Source organism: Vanessa cardui, chromosome 14 (assembly GCF_905220365.1).
Source record: "Vanessa cardui chromosome 14, ilVanCard2.1, whole genome shotgun sequence".
NCBI classification, from domain to species: Eukaryota; Metazoa; Arthropoda; class Insecta; order Lepidoptera; family Nymphalidae; genus Vanessa; species Vanessa cardui.
In genome coordinates, this window is record NC_061136.1 from 10,275,526 (window position 1) to 10,299,608 (window position 24,083).

Consider the following 24,083-nt stretch of genomic DNA (forward strand, 5'->3'; position numbering starts at 1 on the left):
GACTGAGTCGAGATGGCCCAGTGGTTAGAACGAGTGCATCTTAACCGATGATTGCGGGTTCAAACCCAGGCAAGCACCGCTGATTCATGTGCTTAATTTGTCTTTATAATTCATCTCGTGCTCAGCGGTGAAGGAAAACATCGTTTTCTCTTTTACGAAAAATGAATTTTTACGGTGCTCTTAACATTTATAATTTTTCAGTCGTCCGTAAAATTTCCTTTGGCCTACCTGCGAACAAATGTAAACTATTATCAATATGAAGGAAATAATCTTAAGCGGCATGTATATGCGTATCAAAAATTATAAAAGTATTTCTGATTATTTGTAATGAACAATAATCAAAAAATTCACCTTCAGTTTACATTATAAAATATAGTTTATATACAGATAGCTAAAGTCAAAACATATTCAAACAGAGTTGAAATCTGCGAGAAACATGTCTAAATACTGACGTTTGAAGATCAGTTTGTTTTGAAACGTCGTACGCGACGATTGCAAGCCACTCGTTTCACGTCACGTTGAAACGCCCCCGATTTTACGAAATTACTAACATACCGTTATATTCAACTAATATTAGGAAATAATCTGACTTACCTCAGTAAACATCAAACAATTTTAGTATTTATTAGAATCGAATAAAGATAGATTTCGGGTGTAATATTTTTAATGTATGTCACACTGTATTTTATAGCAGATTAATTTTGTTTGTAATTCGAAAGCAATAGCGTAGTGTTATAATTTTAATATATAGTATTTTGTGAAAATAAAATTATTCAACAGCTTTTAATAGCGTAACCAAATTTTTTATATAACCTGACTGTCATTTTATTAAAGTAAGAGAGATACTTATAGAATTAGTAGGAACTAACTTTTATTAAAAGTAGATAAACTAAAAACAAAATCGTTTAGATATTTAACTGAAGCTTTACTTAGAATTCTTGGAAACTAAAGTATATTTTTTTTCTCACTCTAGTTTCAAGACGAAAACTATTTCCGTTAGTTTAACCAATACTATTAAACGTAAAACTAAAACGTATTCTCAGAAACGTCTTCGAATCGTATCAACTTTTTTGTTTTAATTGTTTTGGCAGTACCGCGTCTCTGTCTCGATGAAGAGAGGCGCGGGTGCGCCCCGTCACTTAACAGCGTCTGCGCAAAGCACGTCGGATTTATTTAATCCACTCGCTAAGATGAAAAGTCTTATAAACTAGATGCGATACACCGTAATCGCTTTATTAATCATTTGTAATTCAATATCATTAAAATCATAACTCGATATTATTATTGGGGATAGCGAATGTTCGATTACTAATTGCAAATTTTATAAAACATCTTTGATAGATATATTTTTTAAATTAAGAGAACCCACATGTTTCGTGTAATATAAACTTTACATATTTTTCTGAAGTTAATATACCAAAGCGATCTTCGAACATAAACCATCTCTTTCCCCGCAGTTGGCTCATCAGTCGGCCAACAAATTAGTCGGTGTCACTACGATAATATACAGTAAGCGGCGTGGTGTACTCCGCTGGCTGCAACACGTCGCATAAATCGCTCAACACTGACGAGTAATGTTTTGTATGGAGATTTCTTTCGACGAAACCGCGGCTGCCGTGTAGTAGCCTTTATCTAGTCGTAAATTAACCCATGAAATTGATAAACGCGAGCAAGTTCTTTCTTTCTCCAGCCGCCGACATATCGACATAATTATTCTATTCGAATTTATTACTACACAGGTGCCAAACCTGCGTGGGGTTGCTGATAAAGATTGGTAGATATGTCTACAAATATATTTTGTACATATTTATAAAAGACAATGACCTCTCTTGATACTTCTAACATATCTACACATATAATGACATGCTTAGTTGGTTGGATAAACGATTAGTCTATTTAAGTATAACAGCGCTCCGGTAGCAGTCGTAAAATTTGTATCAAGACATTTTAATTTACCTATCACTTAGATTTCGTAGGATTATACTTTAATATTAAAACAAGTGTGATGAAATAATTATATTATAATTTATTGTTTAAATAAAACGTATTTCATAGAATAATTCCAAGCCAATAAATTAAATAAACTATCAAAATTACTCGCAAATATAACTTTAACTTACTACATAAATATTTAGTCATTCGTATATTTATAACCGATCGTATTTTTTATAAAGTATCTCGAGATTAGTTAAGACACATCGTATCTATTATGATATCATAATCTATTCTTGGACTATTATAGCGCACGTTTACATTCGCGAAGACTTAATACTCCATACTAAAACGTAGGTACATTTGTAGTACTCACATTATTTAAAATACAATAGTACCATTTAATGTATTATTGTCGCATGTTGGAATGCAAGCGTACTTTAACATTACTCCAGCTACACTGCCCTGTTACAAATTCACCGCAAGTGGTATTCTAAAACAATATGGCTCTAACTGAAATTAAACAAAGACTTTTTTGTGACAACTATAAATCACATTAGTGCAAAAAAATCGCAAATGTGTTCAGACCATGCGATTTTCCGACACACAAGGTCACTTCTATTGTAATCGCTTTTTGTCAATACTAGTATTCAGATGTCCGGAGAAAGGACTTTCTTTAGATAGTGAGAATAATTGATCTACTAATGGACATTTACGTGCCTATTATGCTTTTACTTTCCTTGAAAGAGAGTAATAATGACGTGAAAAAATTAAAGATTTGCATGGAGCCGACCCACCAGGCAGGTAGTGTCTTGTAATCGGTCGATTTGTCTTATTGTCGGAGATGTCGTTTGTTTGTGTTCAGTGACCGCGACTGTGCTCGAGATAAAAGTAATAAATTACGAGGAACGGAAGGTGTTTGTAATGGTCGCCGCCAGAGGTGTGGCTCTTAACATTAAACGATGCACTTTTGGTATTTCGAAACGATTACCGATATTATTTTAATTGAATTAAAAAATATGACATTTTAAGCAATTATTACTATATAAGTAGAGGCTGCAAGTAACACCAATAAGCTACTATCAGGGCGGATTGAAAAATATCATGCTGAGAACCGGTTCGATTGTCTTGAATGCACAATCTAATATAACTTACCAATTTTATATCGCATATAAAGTAACTTGAATTTTAACGTCAAAAGATTAACATATTTACTGAAAAATTCACATATGTTTGAAATAATTAGACGTTTATATCCAAAGTAGAACAATTGATTTCAATCGCAATAAATATGTTACGAATAATTTTTACCGACGGTTATGGTGTAGGCATAAAACAATTGTCATTCGTTACTTTAAGCGCGACGAAATATATGCAAATTTTATTTACACTATTCAGCATTTCATAAAATATCGATAATTGACATCTATACTGGTGCATGGTAGCAAACGTAGATTTTTTTTATTATAAAGATGTATTATGGGACAGCAAAACGGTGCACCAACGCCAATAGACTCTAACGCTGTAAGAAATATTAACCATTCCTTACCTAGCAATATGTTGTCCTTGGGTACTAAGATATTATATCTCTTGTACTTATAATTACAATTTCTGAAACCCTGAAAACACAATAATAGTAAGTATTGTTCTTTGACGCGATATTAACCAACCAAGTAAATTAATAAAACTAATTTTCTTTAACATAAATAGCTGCATCTATAAATGTTGCGTAGAATTTATACAATAAAGAAATAAAGAGAGCAAACAGTGTTTAACTAAGCAAATAATGTAAATTATATAGCCATAAATTTGTATGTTCATAAATATACGACTTATAAACGATCGAATTAAATCTTTTGCGCTTTACTATATCTGAATTATATCCAGTACTGATATAAATTAAATTTAAAAATCGAATACGCTGATAACCGCCCAAGTTCATTGCCTCTATAAAATGACCGTCAATTTATATAATTATCTTTTATATTCAAACAAAATACGTAAAAAAAAAATAATAATTTATTTCAACGACGTAGGCGTAAATTATACTAATGAAACGTATATAAATATTAAATATATCAACGGCGTTACACTTTCGAGATAAGAAAGAGATCTATAGCAGTTATATATCACGTTTTAGGGGTTTTGATATTTAATGTCGTATAATCAATTACCATATCTATTTCCTTGAACGTTAGACTTAAGTTATAAATAAAATTCAATACCTACGAGACTCGTTCGACCAGATTTATTATAAAATTAATATTCAATTAGCTTTCCGCACATGATGCCCTGACTGGGCGTGCGTATTATTAAGTTTAATTTATAGCATCATTTACGAACGATATTTTTAAATTATTACCGGTTTTTCGTCCATGGTAATTGTGGACACGACCAATTTGAGAAGCGTCCGAAATATTTTCGACGGTTTTTTTTTAATTAAACATTAAATAAGTATATACAATTTAATCTCAACATAGGATGTGGTTTAAAATCGATCGATGATATTTTAAACATGTTTTTGGTTCATAGTGTTTTCGGTAATTGATAATCATTATGATATTTATCAATAATAATATTATTATTATTTATCTATGAGTTATGATATTTATTATTGAACTTTGTAAAGTACATCAAGATTATACACACGTTTGAAATGCACCTTAACTTGATATTCAGCTTACTTATAATCTACAGAGACTTGTATGGCATCTTGCACTGGATAGAATAACTATGAACAACAAATAGTATGATAAGTTACAATTATTATTACCTACATTTATAATATATTTTGTCTACTGTACATCACTTACCCTTAGATGATATATATTATAAAACAGCTGGAAAGAAAATAGACGAAATTGTACCTACATGCTTAGAGATGCAAGTGTTAAATTAACATTTCAAAGACGAGACGCTAATTCTCAAAAAAAAACATCAATAATTAATCTATATAGATATAAGATTTCATACAGAGCACAAGATAGCTACTGGTAAAGAGATCGTTAAATATTATAAACATAAGTTTGAACATTACGCATTTACGCAATCTTTTTATTTCCACTCAGGGGCTTAGGAGACCACCCGAGAGAAGATTCTATATATAGATTAATAGAGAACTTTGAGATGAAATTGTTTTGTCTTCGATATCAACGATTCGATATAAATGTACATTCGTACGAAGCAGAAGTTCCCAAACATTTTTATCGCGTGTTAGTAGGAAGTAAAGTTTTAGAGGAGGGCGTTTAGTATACAATTTAAAATTAAGTCGGTATGGCCACTTAGAAATAGACCATCGGAAAGCTCCAATAGGAATTTATCAACGGCGCCGTCTGCGCCCGCGCACAGATTTATTGCGCGTTATGTAAATGTGTACAAGATATTAGCGTCCCTAATATTTCTACGTCGTGATTAGTTCACCACGAACTTGAGAAATTCGCTCTTAATGCTGAGTTTGTACATTCGAATCCCGATCAGATACCGCTTGATTCACATTTATGTAACCCACTTACCATTCGGCCATTTGTATTATTATCCGGTTAAATTATATAAACGATTGTCAACGTTTATTTTCTTACAAGCTTTGAGTAAAGCGACTTCGCGAGCGTTCAAAGTAGTGATAAATTGTATACGAATAAAACCGGATTCAACTACGGGATTCTAACTAACCTTTAACAATACCTGGTATTAAATAACACCATTGCTCTCTTACTTCTGAGTACTGTGAAGGCGATTATAATATTAATATATCATAATCGCCTTCACATTACTATAATTGTCTCATAATATATAAATGACTGTAACTGTTTTTCATACGCTCTTTAAAGAAATTAATAACCCCAAAGAGTGAGTTTCAGGAGATTTTTCAACACTATCAGTCACCCGCGGTTTCGCTCGCATTTTGGGGTATTGGTTATCATGTGCCAGGCAAAAAAGTAGCCTATGCCCTTTTTTGGAGTTCAAGTTTGCTTCATATCAAATTTTATCAAATTCTGTTCAGCGGTTCGGTCGTGAAAGAGCGACGTACAGACAGAGTTTCTATCACATTTACAATATTAATATAGATAATAAATAATATTAAGTGATTCCAGTCATTTTTGTCTCACGCTGATGTTAATAACTGAAGGCAACGAGCCAAATGATAAGTGGCGACGAACAGAAAATGACGTTTGAAATAACATGATTCGGTTCAGCGGACGATGACAACATGTAGGGCAATGTTTAAAGAAATGTAGTAAGTATAACTAGTCAATGCCAGTAGGTTCCCGAGCATTTATCTAGAGAAGGTGACAGTGACATTTGTGTATTCTCTGACTTATAAACTTTCCATCGAAAAACTGGTGAAGATGTGTTAAGACAAATCAAGAGGTAAAAACAACAAAACCTAGGGCTGCGAAAATATTGAAATGGTCTCGGTACTGTAGCGGATCGGCTCGGAAAGTCTTCTTTCTAGGAATTCTCAATAGCGTTTAGAAGTTTAAAAATGGTAGTCCTACACTGCTATATACCGGAATTCAAATATATCCATTGCCCGCTCTATAGACTTGTGGATGTGAGTGCATATACATATGTATATTGGCACGCACACTTGTGCACTTACTACATCCAGATTAGGTGATCTGTCCTTAATATTAAACAGCGAGGCAAATATACATTCACAGCGACTTCTTAACTTACACGGATTGCAGGTTCTTTCTCGATTGTGGCTTGAATATCAGAATGAAATATACAACACATGTTACATACGTGAACTGTTTACAAATGAATGAAATTACTAATATCATTATGAGTCAATAACTTCTTTCATTTTAATTCATATATAAAAATATAATCCCAAACGTACATTCGTCTAAGATATATGACATAATTAATGAATTTAAAAGACGGTTCGCTAAAATTGGAAAAATCGCTCGTTTATATATAAAAGATGGTAAATTGGCTTTAGGCTACCTCTTTGTAGTAGAAAACAAAATTTGAAATACGTATTTTTAATCCAAACCATGTTTTTATAACTGAAAATCCATGCTATCTTATTTATATTTCATACACTATCAATAAATATGTATCAACAATAAAAGGTTCTGATAACTTAACATTTTTGAAATAGTATAACAACTAGAATATTTCGTACAATTTTTTTCACGTATCCAATTTACTTTTAAGAATTACAGCAACCATGTGGTACAGATAAAACAAAAAAGCTATGTTAAGAATTGGACGAATAAAAGTCGAGGCACGATGCGGGTAGCGTTTTAAGTATACCCGCGATAGGTAGGCGACAAGTTAAAATAATTACTCGCCGACTAACTCGCGATAGTGGCGGGCTTAAAACAGGACTTTATCGTGAATACCTTAAATATCATTTCATACCCACCTGAGCTATCTTTGCGATTATTCACGCCGGGATTAGTAGCCAGACGGTGTAACCTTTACGGAATTAGTGAGGACTATGATTAATTATATTAAATAGCTCAAAGTCGGCGCACCTTTTTAGTTTCCCAATAAGCGTAATTAATAAAATAAACAAATACTAAATAAATCGTTGTATTTAAGCTACCGGACTGATATTGGGTAAAATTTTATATCTCTATCTCTTTTCAATTGTATTAATATTTGTGAGAAAGTCATTAACATTTTACAATTTTAGAATTTAAGTGACCGTTTACTTGAATTCGAAATATAAAATTTCCGCATGATGAAAGCACAAACGGATGCACAATGTGTAAAATTATTGTGTTTCTCTATCTATAATAGTACGAGGCAATTTTGCGTTCTATTGCAATTCTATTATATGTATTTAGAATAGTATCCTAAATGAAAAATAGTTTTATCCGCTATGGAAAAAATCGAATTTAGATTAATGTATCAGAAACATGCTTCGCTAAATCTTGAATAATTTGATGCATACAACCGCATCGATGAGGGCGTCGAAACTGAGTGGGCGGACTCTATACCGTACTCACTGGGAACAACCTAACGCCATTCGGCATTGTTTCACTCTAATGAATAAAAAAATCTTTGTTAACCTATCGGTACTTAATTGGCGATAAGATTTATGTATATTAAATAGATTTTTTTTAACCGAAATCAAAATGTTCTTTACTCAAGTAGGCTTTTGCAAGTAGGTACTTTTGAATCGTCATTTAAGGTACATACCTATAGTTCCTTAAATGACGATTCAAAAGTGCTTGCAAGGTAAGCTACCGACGGTTTGGACTTTAAATTTTACCGAGAAGGGCAAACAATAAACTCAGTAGTTACTCCTTTTCAACATTTAATAATACAAAGTTATATTTGGTAGAACTTCATACAATTTATCTATGACTATAAATCAACATATACTTACTTAATATATTTTGAAGTACTGTACACATCAATGGCACCGAATTGAAAATATTTTTTAATTCGATTAAGTTCTTACTAGTATTTTTAAACGGACACTATACAAGAGAAGTTACATTTAAAATACCATTTAGAATATAGATTTCACAAAGAAAAATCGACAAGAATCCTATGTATGAAGCCTATTTTATAAAATCTTATTTTTTAATTTTTTTAATTTATTGGTAAATATTGAATTTTGAATGTCTAAGTGAACTCTTTGTTGGCGTCAATGTATGAACGAATACGACCTCTTTAATCAGGTGGCATGTTTATATCTGTTCATTTTTGTATAATTGAATATATAGTACTTGTATATTTTTTTTAATTCACGTAGATAATTGAATAGGTTTTATAATATAAAAACTTTTTACTCAACTTCCGGCACGGTGATAAGGATTTTTTTAACTGGCTTATTAACATTAAAAAAAAACTTGTTCTATTTTAATTGCTCTTTAAGCAAACAAGTTAAACACATTAATCTACATACAAATTAGATACACTTTGATTTACACCTATTACTTTTTTTTCATAATTTTTTGTACGAAAATCGTTCGCAACATATTCCAATATTTTATTGTTGTCTCTGTTTACAATAAAACGCACTGTTTTTATCCTTAGGACAACTTCTGAACAAAGTTTTGAGTATATATTTTCCTAGCCATTTTTTTTTCTTTTTTTATAATACGAAGGCAAAAGGTAGGGCTCATCACCGCCCACAGCCATTGACGAATATAGATTATGAAATACCTATCCCTTACATCGTCAATTTTCTACCAACTGGAAAACAAAAGCCTATAAAATGCCTTGTGTTTACTCTGGCTCATTCCGATTAAGCTAAAACACAACAATACTAAAAACTGCTTTTAAAAAGTACAATATTTTTTCATTGGTTGCTACTCACCCCAACTTGCTTGTATTAAGCCTTACCAAGTTAAACTTGCATATAAATAATCTACATGTATTATTTGAAGGAAGTTAAAGTTAAGCTATGCTATTAACAATAACTTAACATCTACGTAACTGTATGTGTTCGATTCGATACTTTATGATGGTCATTAGCATGTACGGAATCAGTGACACCGTAATTGGTAATAACTTTTCTAACCCTAGGTATTATAGAGAATTTAATAATCGGTATAAAAAAAACAACAAAATTTTCCTGCTTAGGTTTAGCTCAAAATTCAGAACACTAGACTGGATCTAAATTTAAAAATTCACCCGCTATTCATGATTAATGTGTCTGTTTGAATTGAATATTGCGGGATGACCTGTTTGACGATGCACCGACTGCTTGTAATGGGCAGATGTTATAAATAAGTTTGTTCTACGGTTGCATGGTAACAACTTTTTGTTCTTCAAAACGTTGGATATATCACGGTTGTTCAGGTGCTTTATGTTTTTTTTTTTTCCTTATTTCATGTATTTATTCGTACCATCAAAAAGTGTACATAGAATAATTTTATCGTATAATATATCGTAAGTCTAGAATAATTATGCAAATTTAAACAATATATTGTATCACTGAATATGCATTCAAACAGATATACAACAATAAAGTACGTACATATAGTTCCTTTAATTATCAACGCTTAGAAGTTAATGTATGATTTTATAGAGAATTGAAAATAATTTTATTGGAAACGATATTCGTTGAATTCTATCCAGGATTAATTAAATTTGATTATATACATATATAGATTATAATGTAATTACATATACATAGTCCCGAGTTTCCCTTCTTGGGTGTTTGCCGGGGTTCTTTTCCGTAAGAATTTTATAGAGCTAAAGATTTTAATTTTATTATATACAAATACATTTGCATCATTTCTTTATCATTCATTTTTAATTAATCTTCTGCAGTAAAATAACTAAATTGACCAAATTTCCATTGTCTTCTCGCCGCTCATATTACTGTTCAAACTCTCCGTAGAAACTACCTGTGTTTTCTACTCTATTACGAGTTATTTGACATTAATATTTTTAGGATTTCTTATATTTTCTCACAATCCTTTACTGCTCAAAATGAATTATCTACATAATTTAAACGTATGAATTGTAGTAGGATAACCTGGTTGGTGGGTTTGTTGTTGTGTGTAACTACAAGCTCAAGGATGTTAATTCTTAGATCCTAATATTTCTTACATACGATAATCTATATGGGAGGTGGTGACCACTAAACATCAGGTGGCCTATTTGCCCGTAACTAAAAAACTGTATTCAATCTCGTTTAAAAGCTAGCATTAATTATTAACGTTTTTTTATTATGTCATATGAATCAGGAATATATCATCACTAAATATCATATTCAGTTAAATTAATGAAAACTCTTACACGTTTCCCTTCGCTATGGCTTCACAAATGATAATAATCGCTCTTAAGAACAATAGGAATATTCGAATTTTAATTATTTCATTACACGTTCGAATTAATTTCTGATAAATGATAGATATGCGTAAATTAGTTTAGAAACGGTATTGTATATATATTTATTATAAAAGTAACTCTGTGACCCTTTTACGGCCAAACTACAAAACCGAATATGATTACAGTCCAAACTTGAACTCAAAGGAAGAAAATGCACTACATATTTATATACTCGTATATAGCTTAAATTTAATAACCGACACCTAAATCCGGTAAATACAGCCGGTAATAATTGCAGACATTTTCTTAAACTCTATTATGTTATTTTTGTTTTTAGTTTTGCATTAAAGTAATGATTTACTTCTTTGGAGAAGTATAATCAAATTGAATGCATTATATTTATGTGAATATGATGTCCTTGCCGGTTGCGGGCAATCTTAAGGGAGAATACCTAACCTACGCAGGACATAGAACGGCCGGAAAGTGTTAAGTTAAAAGAGTAAGGCTTTACGTACTACACAAGGCTCGGGAATGTACACATATTTAACTTCTAAGCTCTAGATTGTACTGTGAATTATTCTATAGAAAAACCCAATATATTTTTATCGGTCTTTTTGTATCCACCAACCAGGCATCATGTACTTAAAGTATAATCATGTAACTAGTTCAAACTAGAAAAACTGGATAGCATACATACACAAACACACCAACACCAATAGGAATTGGTTTCTGTATACAATGTTGTTAATTTCATACGAGTATAATAAACAAGGGGCATACTTCTTTAGTACCGAGGGAGTTAAGTCTTACGAATATCACTGGAAGGAACTATTACGTAACAAGTAAGTCTGCAATATTCTCAGCGGTAAGGATTGGGACTATCATAAAAATATGTAAAACCTTCTTGGTTCAATAAAGATATTATTTTTATTGTCAACTATTACTCGGAAGCCACATCATCTGCAGCACTTATCTTTCTCGTGATCATAGAATTGACCAGAGCTATAAAAATAACATGTGACACTTTTATTACATATATTCTGTTTTCATCTAGATGTCATTAGTCATGTCCACTTTGATGTTTTATCGCTAAACATTTTTATGTTGGCATATCTAGAGGCCTCGTTAAGTATCTACGTTGATGGAAAGATATACGTTCGATGGGAAAAAAATATTCGAAATGGTTTCTTTAATCATTTTTCATGTTCAGATTTAGAGGTATGCTGTTGTAGAAGTTTATTATGACTCAACTATGAAAATTGATTTCGTTTTTTTTTTTAATTCATACAGGCTTAGGCGTTTCTCTTAACATCTAGGAAAAGATATATTTCAATTTTAATGGAATAAATATTGAAAGGAAAATAATGAAAACTTGCAATCATTTGTAATGTAAGGTTTAATAAAGTAAACCTTGCACTAAATGTCAAATGGATACATAATTAATTCTTGGAAAAATAATTAGTAATCAATATCATGGCACTTAATGATGATCTGGAAAACATTATAAATAAATCTCTATTAAGTATGGGTTAAATTACAAATTAACTTAAGATGCTAATTTATTTATATCACTTGGTATATTACGAATAATTAACTAAAAAAAGAAAAAACAAAAAAATAATCGTCAAATATAAAGTGCATATTATATTGTTTCATTTAAAAAAAGGATCAGGCATATTTGATGTTACAATAAAATTTTAGCAGCATCCAAAAAAAACGTATTAAACCAAAATCGTCTCCAGACAGAAGCTATTTTAGTTTTCAAATTTCTCATCCATAGGTATTACGATGTCATTCGTTTAAAATTCGACCATGCAATATGTCTAGACTCAGAAAATCGAATATAAATTTTTTTTGACCTAGAATTACCTACGCTAGGTAAAAGAGGATAAATTTTGATACTAAGTATTGTACAGAACATACAATATATATGGATTTAAATTACATTATTATTATATGTGTGTATTATTATATATTATACACATATACTGTGTAGTTTCTCGTGGATTTGTTCGTATTAAATTCGCATTGCATTTTATATCAATTGAGATAAAACAGATTTTTTTTGTTCAAATGGCTGAGTGATGTCTCAGAAAGGTTATCATATTTATATAATTGCTAATATTTTTAGAAAACAAAGTAAACGTTAAAGGGAAGCAGTAATTATAATATACTTTAATTATAAATAAATTAAGGAATTAATTTATCAATTTGAGTACTTACTTTCACCTTAAAAAATTATATATTACAATTAAATGCCATTCACAAATTTCACATAGATTACGTATAACAAAATAATAATTAAAGTACTTTCTAATTAAAATTACAATTTTACATTGAACAATTAAAAGCTTTTTCCAAATATATTTAATATTCACTATTAAAAATATTTGGAAAATATACTGATACCAAAATTATTCAACGGGGGAACATTTTTGTAAAAAACACTAAATACTTTAAATTAAGAAATTTAAATTGCTGCAATATCAGTTCTTACTCAATTATTAGTTCATAATCTTGCTAGCGTTCGTGTAAAGGAATTATTAATCCACGTAATACACAAGTAATCTCCCATATTATATGAATACTACTTGTATTAATAAAATCAACTAACTAAAAAGCTATTTGACAGCGCGGCGTATCCACTGTTAGCGGAGTTTGAACGTCACAATAGGTATCTAATGACACCGCGAACCTTGATGTATTGCGAAATAATGTATCAGGCCGTTCGCTTGTCACGATGACATATAGAGTATACCTGTTCTGAAATATTTTTCTCCATTTATAGTCATCTGCACTTCCTAATCATATCTAATTCAAATTAGTTTTTTAATGTAAGCATTTCATCAATATTATCATATTTTTGAATTCACATTGAAATTCATATGCCCTCGTATTGTGTCCATTCGTTTCGTCTCTGTACAAGGATTATGTTAAAATAATGCTGCCAGTCAGTTGTTTGTGCATCAGACTGTCACTAACATTTCAATCACGAAGGGTTTTTGCTGCAACATCACTTGTTGTACTTCGGACGACATCGAATATTTATAGTTTTTAAACATCTTTATCGACGCGAGTTTGACATCTCGAACGGAATAAGGGAGAATATTGAACGCGTGTGCTGTATTTATTACCATCGCCTTTCTTTTATGTATTGATCGTTCCGATTCTATTAATAATTTCTGTTTCTGTATTTTATAACGTTCATTTTAACTGATAGCAAATTTCTTAAGTGACGGGAATTGTCAATAGAGTTGATAAATAAACAAACGGTTAATAGTCGCTTATTTTGAAAGCGATTCATTAGCGAGCGAGGCTGCTTAAAGAAATGTAACAAATGACACAGTTTAATTTGGAAGACAGAGTCAGACAGGCCGCGTATCGATCAAGACTGGACTGGCGGCGGTCCAAGCCGACCAAGTGGTGGGCTGCACCGCCGACATACCGTGACAGGTGCGCCGCACGGCATGCAACCCATGACTCGGCCGTCTGTTCACACCGCTGTCTATGTCTTTCCCAATTTAACATTATCATTAGAAATGAAAATTATATCCATTAAAGCAATATCATCGCGCACTAAATGTTATCGATAGCATATTGTTTCTTATGTAAAATTTAACTATATGCGCTTTACAAACATATAAACATGACGATAAAATAAAACCTTTACATAACAATAAATCAAAATATAATAAAACGAAGAACATTATATAAATTATTAACAGAAATCTCGCTTTGAATCGTGCGCATTGCCGCAAGCTGTACATCACAATCGAGCAAGCGTGGCAAGGCACGAAGTCGATCGAGCCAACTATTCATTGGCGCTCAAACGGGCATTCAGCTCTAAATATTAGCGGTCCTTATTTTAAAGTACTATTGTGAATAATTATATCTTATAGCAATGAAAGTAGATTTGTGATACGAAATATTAATAAAAACTTGTTTCCTTTTCCAGGTACAGTAAATGCAAATGGTGAAACAAAACGTCAGCGGACTTCGTACACTCGGTATCAGACGCTGGAACTCGAGAAGGAATTCCACTTTAACAGATATCTGACGCGGAGAAGGCGGATCGAGATAGCGCACGCGCTGTGCCTCACCGAGCGCCAGATCAAAATCTGGTTCCAGAACCGGCGCATGAAGTGGAAGAAGGAACACAAGATGGCGTCGATGAATATCGTGCCTTACCATATGAATCCGTATGGTCATCCCTACCAATTCGATCTTCACCCGAGCCAATTCGCTCACTTGTCAGCATAGGATCAGTGGAATTTTTCGAATAGTGGATAACTGATTTATTAAATTAATATTAGTCGACCGTACATTGAACGGAGTTGTGTGTAACATCTTCATAATGATATGAGATGTTACAGTAACTAGACTAGATCAGTTATTCGCTGTTCGAAAAATTATCAATCAAATATAGACTAATTTGTTGAAGTTGTTGTTGTGACATTCAGTGACGTTTTAAATAAAAGTGCTTCTGCTGTAAGACGTGCGAGAGAGAATCCAGGAGACAGTCAAGACCAAACAGGACAATCAACTACATTCAATCTTGAACTATCTGTATTTACATAACTGGTAAAAAACATACATTTCTATACATTGAATAATATGTAGCTACGTTTATTGTTAAATTAAAATCAACAAAACTATGTCAAATTGTTGATTTAGAAAGAATTTTGCCTAGTCATAAGCTATAATTTGATCTGCATACTATTCCTAAAATTGTAAGATAAAAACGAATAATAAATATTAGTGTAAATTGTGATGGCTAGTTAGATTTAAGCTAAGGCATGTTTGTTAGATTCGAACTTTAAAAAAATCATCTATAAAAATATTCAAGGAACATTTAATATACAAATTCTATGATTATAAATAAGCCGTCACCCCAAAATAACAAATTCGGAAATGTACAGGGATAAGATAAAATTTGGCGAATACAAAAATGTAATATTGAATACGCATGATTTTTACTTAAAACATTTCATTACTCTAAATAGCAAGGAGTAAAGTTATTTTCTAGATTAGCGAGGGCTTGTAAAAACGCTGTGAACTTAAAAACAGGATATAAGCTCAGTTGATATCTGTGAATAGGTAGCTATTTGATCTTAAATTGTAAATATTAAAACTGTCACTAGTAGGTATCTGAAAAAGTTTAATATATTCATTATAGTGTCAACTTTTTCGATGAACTGTTTTATGTTCCTGTTCTTAGTTGTATATAACAAATAATACAAATATGATAACAAAAACATGTTTAATAGCATTATTATTTAGATTATCTATGAATAGAATTAAATGTCCACCAACGATACCAATTTAATAATTCATATGACTATTGCGTACTTTAAAATCTTTAATGTCGTATTTGTAAAATGTACTTAAATTGTAGTTAGTGTGTAAAGAGTTTTAATTTCTTCTTTAAAATATTCTAATGTTACTTTCATTCTTTTATTATCCACTTCCATTCAACTTCGTACATACTTGCTTAGTTTTGTTACTTTTATATAAATGTCGTGGTCAGCTGTGATATTTTGTTAAATTTTATTGATAAGTGGAACAAACTTTTTTGTTTCATATTTTACATCAATCGTTTAGCGTTCGTGATTCTTTTTTATCTGGTTTTCTGATCTGTTTAATTTGTTGCTTTATTTCTTGTTTGTAAATAGTAGATATGTCACTTAGTGTAACCGAATTTATAAAAATTCAAATATCTCAAAGCAATCGTTGTTTCTCTCGTAAACTTTTCTACACTGAAAATTGTATTGTGCAATAGGATGTGCCCTAATTTTCGACTTTTCTCTATTATTTCCTATTTTTGTATAATATTATTTATTTACTTGCGTTATTTCTTTATAATTAATAAATATAAATATCTTTATCGTTCATTCCAATTAAAATGAGAGCTCTAGGGAAGTATGCTACATGATCATTTAAATTATTGTATTGTATGAATAAAGTGTATTAAATTTGAAAAATTGGTGAAGATGATAAAATAAATTATGAAGATAGACATGAGTTTCATTTTATTAACATTTCACATTATAAAACTTTAAAATTGAATTATGTTACTAATTCGAAAGCACTTGTTGTACAATGACTAGATGATATTTTATGGATTTAGAATTACAGTTTTTGTATGTAATTCTAAATCCATAAATATGAATAAAGATTATCATTACTTTGAATTACAAAATTGATACTTATATTCTTGTTTTATACCGAAGCCAAGCTTTAGATGGTTGGTTCTAAGCTAGGATCAAACAACTACTAAGGTTTTTATTTACAATTTCAAGTTTCTATAGAAATCCTTTATGTTTTATGCAAGACCAATATAGTGAGACTAAGAAATTGTATTCGAAGATCGATATACCAAGTTCATTTGAAACATTTGCTGCAACCGCCAGTTCGACGCCTTCGTATCGAGTGATGATAAATGATAGAAGCAATGACAACCTGCGAAGGGGTGCCAGCGTACCACGTGCCAACAAAGAGTCGAAAAATGTGAAGGTTGCCTTAGTTTGTAGGTCGCGGGCGCGTATCGGGGCCTAAACCAATAAATCATTCCGTCCGATTATTTTGCATCATACAGTTACTACCATGAAGTAAACTGCCATGAAGTTGTTAAGTTTGAAATTAAATCGTTTACATGTTTGAAGACACACAAATGCGCACATACACACACGTGCAAACTGATAGGAATTGAAATATTTAAATTACGAATCATGCTTTCGTGATTGTCTCGGATTTTCTCCGTAACACAGAAGATTGCAAGCGATTTGCATCATTTAACACTCTTTATTATAAATCGTGTCTTCTTTTACGAATCACGTATTACCACTGAATATACATAGTATAATAAAACTGAAATGTAATGTAAAATAAAAGACTAACTGTCTTTTACGGTTCACGTTTCCGGAATGTTAACGTTTTGATATTTAAATGTTATTTGACGTAAGTTTCCTTTTACTTAATTATGTAAATACATTAAAATATTTTAACATATACTGTTCAAAGAAAATATAATGAAATAATAATACAGTGAATAATTTTCAAGCAAGTAGGTATTTCAAATTAAATATAGATACTATATATGTGTTATTGTATGAACTGAGATCTAAGCTATGTCCTTTATCTATATATAAAGCGAAAAGATTAATCAGAGGGCCAATTCTAATTATTTATATCAGCTAGTAGACGATCAGATACGATACGATTATATTCCGAAACAATTCAGACCGAACCGAATAATTATGATCGTTGAATATTATATGTAAACCATAATTAGTTAGTAGACTTGCGATGCGATAATGATCGAATTAAGATCAACGAGACTACTAGTTCATGTAACTAAACAGGCTGATCCACTGTTTGAATTTAAAACTTGAATACCTAATCATTTTCAATTGGTGATCCTGCAAAAATTCAAACGTCCATACAATATTCTGTTCTCATAATTATACACAATTAAATCATACAATTCTATATATATAAGTTTTTATTTATATAAATGGATGTTATAATTGTTAACGACATAATAAATACATTTTGAAAACGTATCGTACGTGGCGTTTGGGATCCACGAAATCGATAATTACTCGTAACTCATAACAATCGATTATCCATCGATCGATCGATTTATATATCGAGTATTTCGAGTCATAATATAGAAAACGAGCATGCGTCAAGCTAAATATAAATATATTTTTTAAGTGCGTTTTTGAATTCGATGTGACATTTCACAGGATATACACAATACTCCAACGTCATAAGTGCTACGGTATGGTGTTGAAAATGTTGATTCTACTATGTGACTTGGTCTTGGAGTAGAGACCGCAATTAGGTGATAGATGTAGACTTGGTAGGGTTGTATGCAAGCTTGTCGGGTGGCGGCGCATGGGTGTTGTAAGTTATAGTCAATATTTCTTATGTGGGCGATGTGACCATATACCTTCGGGTAGCTTTCTCGGTCGCCTGCTCTTCTCATCAAAAATATTTTTGACTGTATTTCATCCACGTGGACTGATGTAAATGTATATCCAATTTCTCAATAATTATTAAAGGACGTGCGGAAGGATTTAGGTGGAATTATCTTAATAAAATGGGCTAAAAAATTCACCTACCAATAGTATTATAATGTTAGCCATTCTTATCATTAGCAATTCGCCTCCAATCTTTGAAGTGCAGTTGATGTCCCTTGTACGTGTAGTGTACTGGCTCACTCACACTTTAAACCGGAACACAACAGTATGGTATTGCTTCTTAGCAGTAAAATATCTAATGTGTGGGTAGTGCCTACCCAGATGAAATCCCAAGTAAATTTAATAATAAAAATAAGAATGAAGTTTTCTTATATAATATTTTTACTCTTAGCAATACAAACCTTTTAAATCACAAACAAAATCATCTATCGGTGCCTAAACTCTGTTAATATTTGATGAAACTAAAAACGCTGTACATAATATTATTGACTGTAAGTATAAGAATGCCGAGCTATAAAAAAAGCAAAGAGATTTCGTTGCATGACACATTTTGTAAAATGAGTAAGAAATGAAGCGAAGATAATCTTCACTTTTATGTAAACGCTACTGAAGAGGAGTTTACTAGTAGAAATACGAAGGACGATGAATTTGACACATGAAAATCTGTTAAGCGGAATGTACTTTTATATCTTTAAGATAATTGATAATCGAGATGGCCCAGTGGTTAGAACGCGTGCATCTTAACCGATGATTGCGGATTCAAACCCAGGCAAGCACCGCTGTTTCATGTGCTTAATTTATCTTTATAATTCATCTCGTGCTTAGCGGTGAAGGAAAACATCGTGAGGAAACCTGCATGTGTCTAATTTCATAGAAATTCTGCCACATGTGTATTCCATATACCCGCATTGGAATAAGGTGGTGGAATATGTTCCAAACCCTCCCCTTAATGGAAGAGGAGGCCTTATCCCAGCAGTGGGAAATTTACAGGCTGTTACTTTACTTTTTACTTTTATATTTTTGTGTAACTATGAATGTAGAAAAACGATGTCTTGAGAACATTATTATGGTAATGTTTGTATGAGTTGATTATTTCTATATTTAGTTGTAATACACATTCCGAGCTGTAACTTCATACTTCTAACTTCATATAAAACTGTCTCAGCTGATTTATAAATCGATGAATCAAACGTGTTCTTTTTGTTTCGTCAATTTGAATTGAATGAAATACATAACATACGTTTTTATAAAATATTACTCGCAAAGACGCATCCTGGTTAGTTTTATTGAAGAAATAGATATAGTATTGATGTTTTTTTAAAAGCAACTGGTACCGAAGCTAAGCGATACGTATCGTACTGTGTCACATTACAATGAGTAATATTATTAATGTCGGCCTGTCCGATCGCGGTTACGATGGCAAGATACCTTACATTAAGGAGAACTCGTGTGTCGCGAATCATTTTTCATCTGATGCCCACTGTGTCGTGTACGCCGTGTATGACATTGTTTTGACGACCGATAAGATACTATTTAAGGTACAAATCACAAATCATTTTCGGAAAACAATTTCTCTTATTACCTAGAAAAGATTAAGTTTTTGTAAGAGTTAATTTACGTTTTTATTAAGGCATAATTTTTGCAAAATTAATGTTAATATATTTTGAGTATTAATAATATTTTTTTCACGTTACCAAAAAGTTTACGTTCCTTACTTATTGATAATATTATTTTATTAAATTCAAAATTATTAAAAACGAAGTAAAGCGTGTGAAAAAAAATTCAATTTCATAGATTTTTTTTTTTTGATTATTTTAAGCAACTAACATCAAAATATTTAATATCTATAGCTACATAATTATCTATTAATTAATGACATTGAGAAATTTGATAATTTGCCAAATCTCCATAATATATGGGAAATAACGTCACTACGAGACATTTTTGTTATTAATAAAAGCAAACTCCTTGGTAATTAAATACGTATTATTGGACTAAGGACCGGATTTTCTAGATTTTAATCTCCCAAATTTTAATTTATTTAATCATTATATAATAATAATTAAATTGTTATAGGTATTTAAATAACTACAATCAGAATTTGAAACACAAATTATCTGAACTACGTATTAATTTTTTTGTAAGAATCTGTTTTTTTTATTTATTTTTAAGTGTATATAATAGCTTACTTGATGGCAGGGCTTTGTGCAAGACCATCTGGGTAGGTACCACCCACTCATCAGTTATTCTACCGCCAAATAACAGTACTCAGTATTGTTGTGTTCCGATTTGAAGGGTGAGTGAGCCAGTGTAACTACAGGCACAAGGGACATAACATCTTAGTTCCCAAGGTTGGTGGCACATTGACGATGTAAGGAATAGTTAATATTTCTTACAGCGTCATTGTGTATGGGTGATGGTGACCACTTACAATCAGGTGGCTCATATGTTCGTCCGCCAACCTATAATATAAAAAAAGCTAGCAGACTTTTTATGATAATGATATCTTATTAATTACGAGTAGAAAATTATAAAAGCCTTTATACTACTAGTACTCTGTTGGTTACTCTGTAGTATGATAAGGGTGTTCCCTTATTACTACAAATTTATGTTCTATATTCCTACAAGCCAAATATTATAAAAATAAAAAATGTAGTTTCATCTAAAAATTAAAATTTGACATATAAAAAAAATCAAATTTTAGAGCGACATCTAGCATTTTTAATTTAAACTGAAATGACAATTTAAATGACCCCGAGAAGTTAACAAACCTGAGGATAGAGTAATATGAGAGTTCAAAATGTTCCGATAGATGGCGTTCAAAAATCCTATTACTTGTTAAACTCTAATAAGAATTATACAATAAAAATATGCTTTACTTTTTAAAAATATACTTTTTATTCTAATCGATTGAGGGATTTTTTTTAATGAAAATAAATTTTACTGTCAACAGTACAGAGGCGCTTTAGAAGTCTAAGAAGATTATTTAGTCCTTCGTGTTGGAATTTCCGTCGTAGCACGTACTAGTTCCTTCTATCCGATGCAAGATGGCGTTGGGTGTAGGGAATTTGTTGGTAAAGCAGTTCGTATAGGATTTTCGATGACATTGACTAAGCTTTGAGAAAGCTCTACGGTAGCTTTGTAAGACGACGCGTTTCATGACTGCTTTCAGTCGATTTCTATATTTTTCCTTGTTTTAAGCCAACGACGACCTTGGCGGTTACTTCAAAAGGGTGAGTGAAATATTTCTAATATAATAGTATAATAATTTTAACTTAAATCGATTCCAGAAGCGTTGAATGTAAAAAATCGTTACATTTGTGAACGAGAAAGGTAATTACGCTTAAGTTGGCGCAGTGAAGATGCGCCCTGATTTTATTTCGGTTTGAATTGTTTGTTTTTACAAGTGATATAAGTGTTGCCTTTTCGTTTTTGTACTCAAGTTCATATAATTTTTATACTTCATATGGAGAGGTAAATTAAAAAAATTAAATTATGTATTAATACAGTGTTATGAAACAAGTGTCAAATCTTTAAAGATTAGTAAAACTAAACATTTCAAACTGTCGATACCGTTACTGCGTTATTTATTTGAATAATAATTTTGTAAATTATTTTTTGATCAGTGTTACAAAATCATTTCATTAAAATTAAATGGCAAATTTGGAATCACAAAAATCTGGGTAATTTTTTTTTGCGTTAATATGATGCTATTACCATTTTCACAAGCTATTTTTTATATTAAATCAAAGACAAATTTATATAAAAAATATTTTTTTTGTGCATAAAAAAATAATGACAAGTATTTTCAATGTGAGTACTGTTTATGTTAGAGAAAACCATAAAATAACAATTCAACTAGTGAAAAGAAATTTAAAGGCTCACTTCCAACAAAAATGCCCTCGTAAAACTAATCGTAGTAGCGCGCTTGTTAAAAGACGCGGCATAAAAACTGTTGACGTGAAATTTATACCTGACTTCCATGAATGGTGATATTTTTGTTTAAAGGTTGCCCGAAAAAAAGCAATAAAATATGGCCGCCACAAAGGCACCTCTGGTGCGCCTGCGCCGACTTGGGACTTGCGCATTTTGATTGAACGAAATTGCCGTTGTTAGGATTCGATCCTGATCGAACATATTCGAAGTTTAAATATTTTAGACTCATTAATTTGGAAAATAGTTTTTTTTTTTTTCATACAAATATATAATTATAGAAACAATATAAACGAAAGCTATTACGAACTTACTTCCATTACTATTTCGATTGGTTCATTTTAATTTTTATATTTATTCAAATTTCTACATTAGACTCAAGATATCTTTAAAATGATAAAATTGTAGTTTTACCGCGATAATTAAGTAGCTCTACGTCGGAGCTGTAAAGATTATTTAATTTTATCAATGAAATTATAAAAAATAAAAATTTATTTGAATTTGTAAACTATATACACAATTGATTTAAAACGTAAAAAACAGTCAATTTATTAATTTATAATAATTTATCTTATAAAATAAATAATTCCTTTCGGCAACTATGCAAATCGTTCATATAGCATACGATTATAGCAAATGCAATTAATTTTTTTTATAGATAAATCTTTGAATAGAAAATGATATTTTTAAGTCAATTTATCTTTTAATTAAGCAAATATGCATAATGATAAATAATACATTTTCTATAAAAAAATATCTTGATTCTTATAATGATAACAAATCCATATTTAGGTATTTCTATTTTTTAATATGGACATATGCCTCTGGTATTACAGTCAGATTCGTATTAAAGAAATATTAATATGGCACAAGATTCCGACCGCAGCTTCGCCCGTGTTTCGAATAGGGGAGGGCAGGTGGCCCTAAGTTCTGTAACCCGGGACAATATGCATGGAATTTGATGATCGGTTTAATAGTTAAGCGTAACAAACAAATAAACAAGGTTAATTTTATATTAACAATTTTAATTACTATCCTTTAAGTTTTCAACGATTGATTAAAACATATACATAATATATGCAATGAATAAAAAATCATTGATTAAATCAAAACTAGAGGGAAATAAATGTCTAGAGAGTGAAAAAACTGGAATCAAAATTAAAAACAGTATTTTTTGAAAGAAAAATATGTTTAATGTAAACTTTAGAATAGTTTTAGTACGATACGGGTTTGAAGAAAACAAGCACAACTATAAAAAATATAAACTAATTATTAATAATTCAGTAAATGCATTATTATAAATAAGAATTCAGTTCATTTTTCATTTACGACGTTCGTTACGATTATGCTTCAATGACTTAAATGCTTATAAGGATCCCGTTGATGTATATTTATTTTTATCTTGATCGATCTGAATATTTATATGCTTATACTCAGGTTATATAATTAAAGTGTATATACTTATACAATATATAAATACAAACA

General features: G+C 30.9%; 1 protein-coding gene across 1 annotated transcript in view; it reads left to right on the forward strand.

Moving 5' to 3' along the window:
- Positions 1-16,688, forward strand: part of LOC124535360 (homeotic protein Sex combs reduced-like) — a 35,625-nt gene extending 18,937 nt beyond the window's left edge. Inside the window, exon 3 of the mRNA XM_047111558.1 lies at positions 14,636-16,688. Within this exon, the coding sequence (XP_046967514.1) occupies positions 14,636-14,940 (305 nt within the window). The 3' untranslated portion in view covers positions 14,941-16,688. The remainder of the gene's footprint in view (positions 1-14,635) is intronic.
- The last annotated feature ends 7,395 nt before the right edge of the window (positions 16,689-24,083 follow it).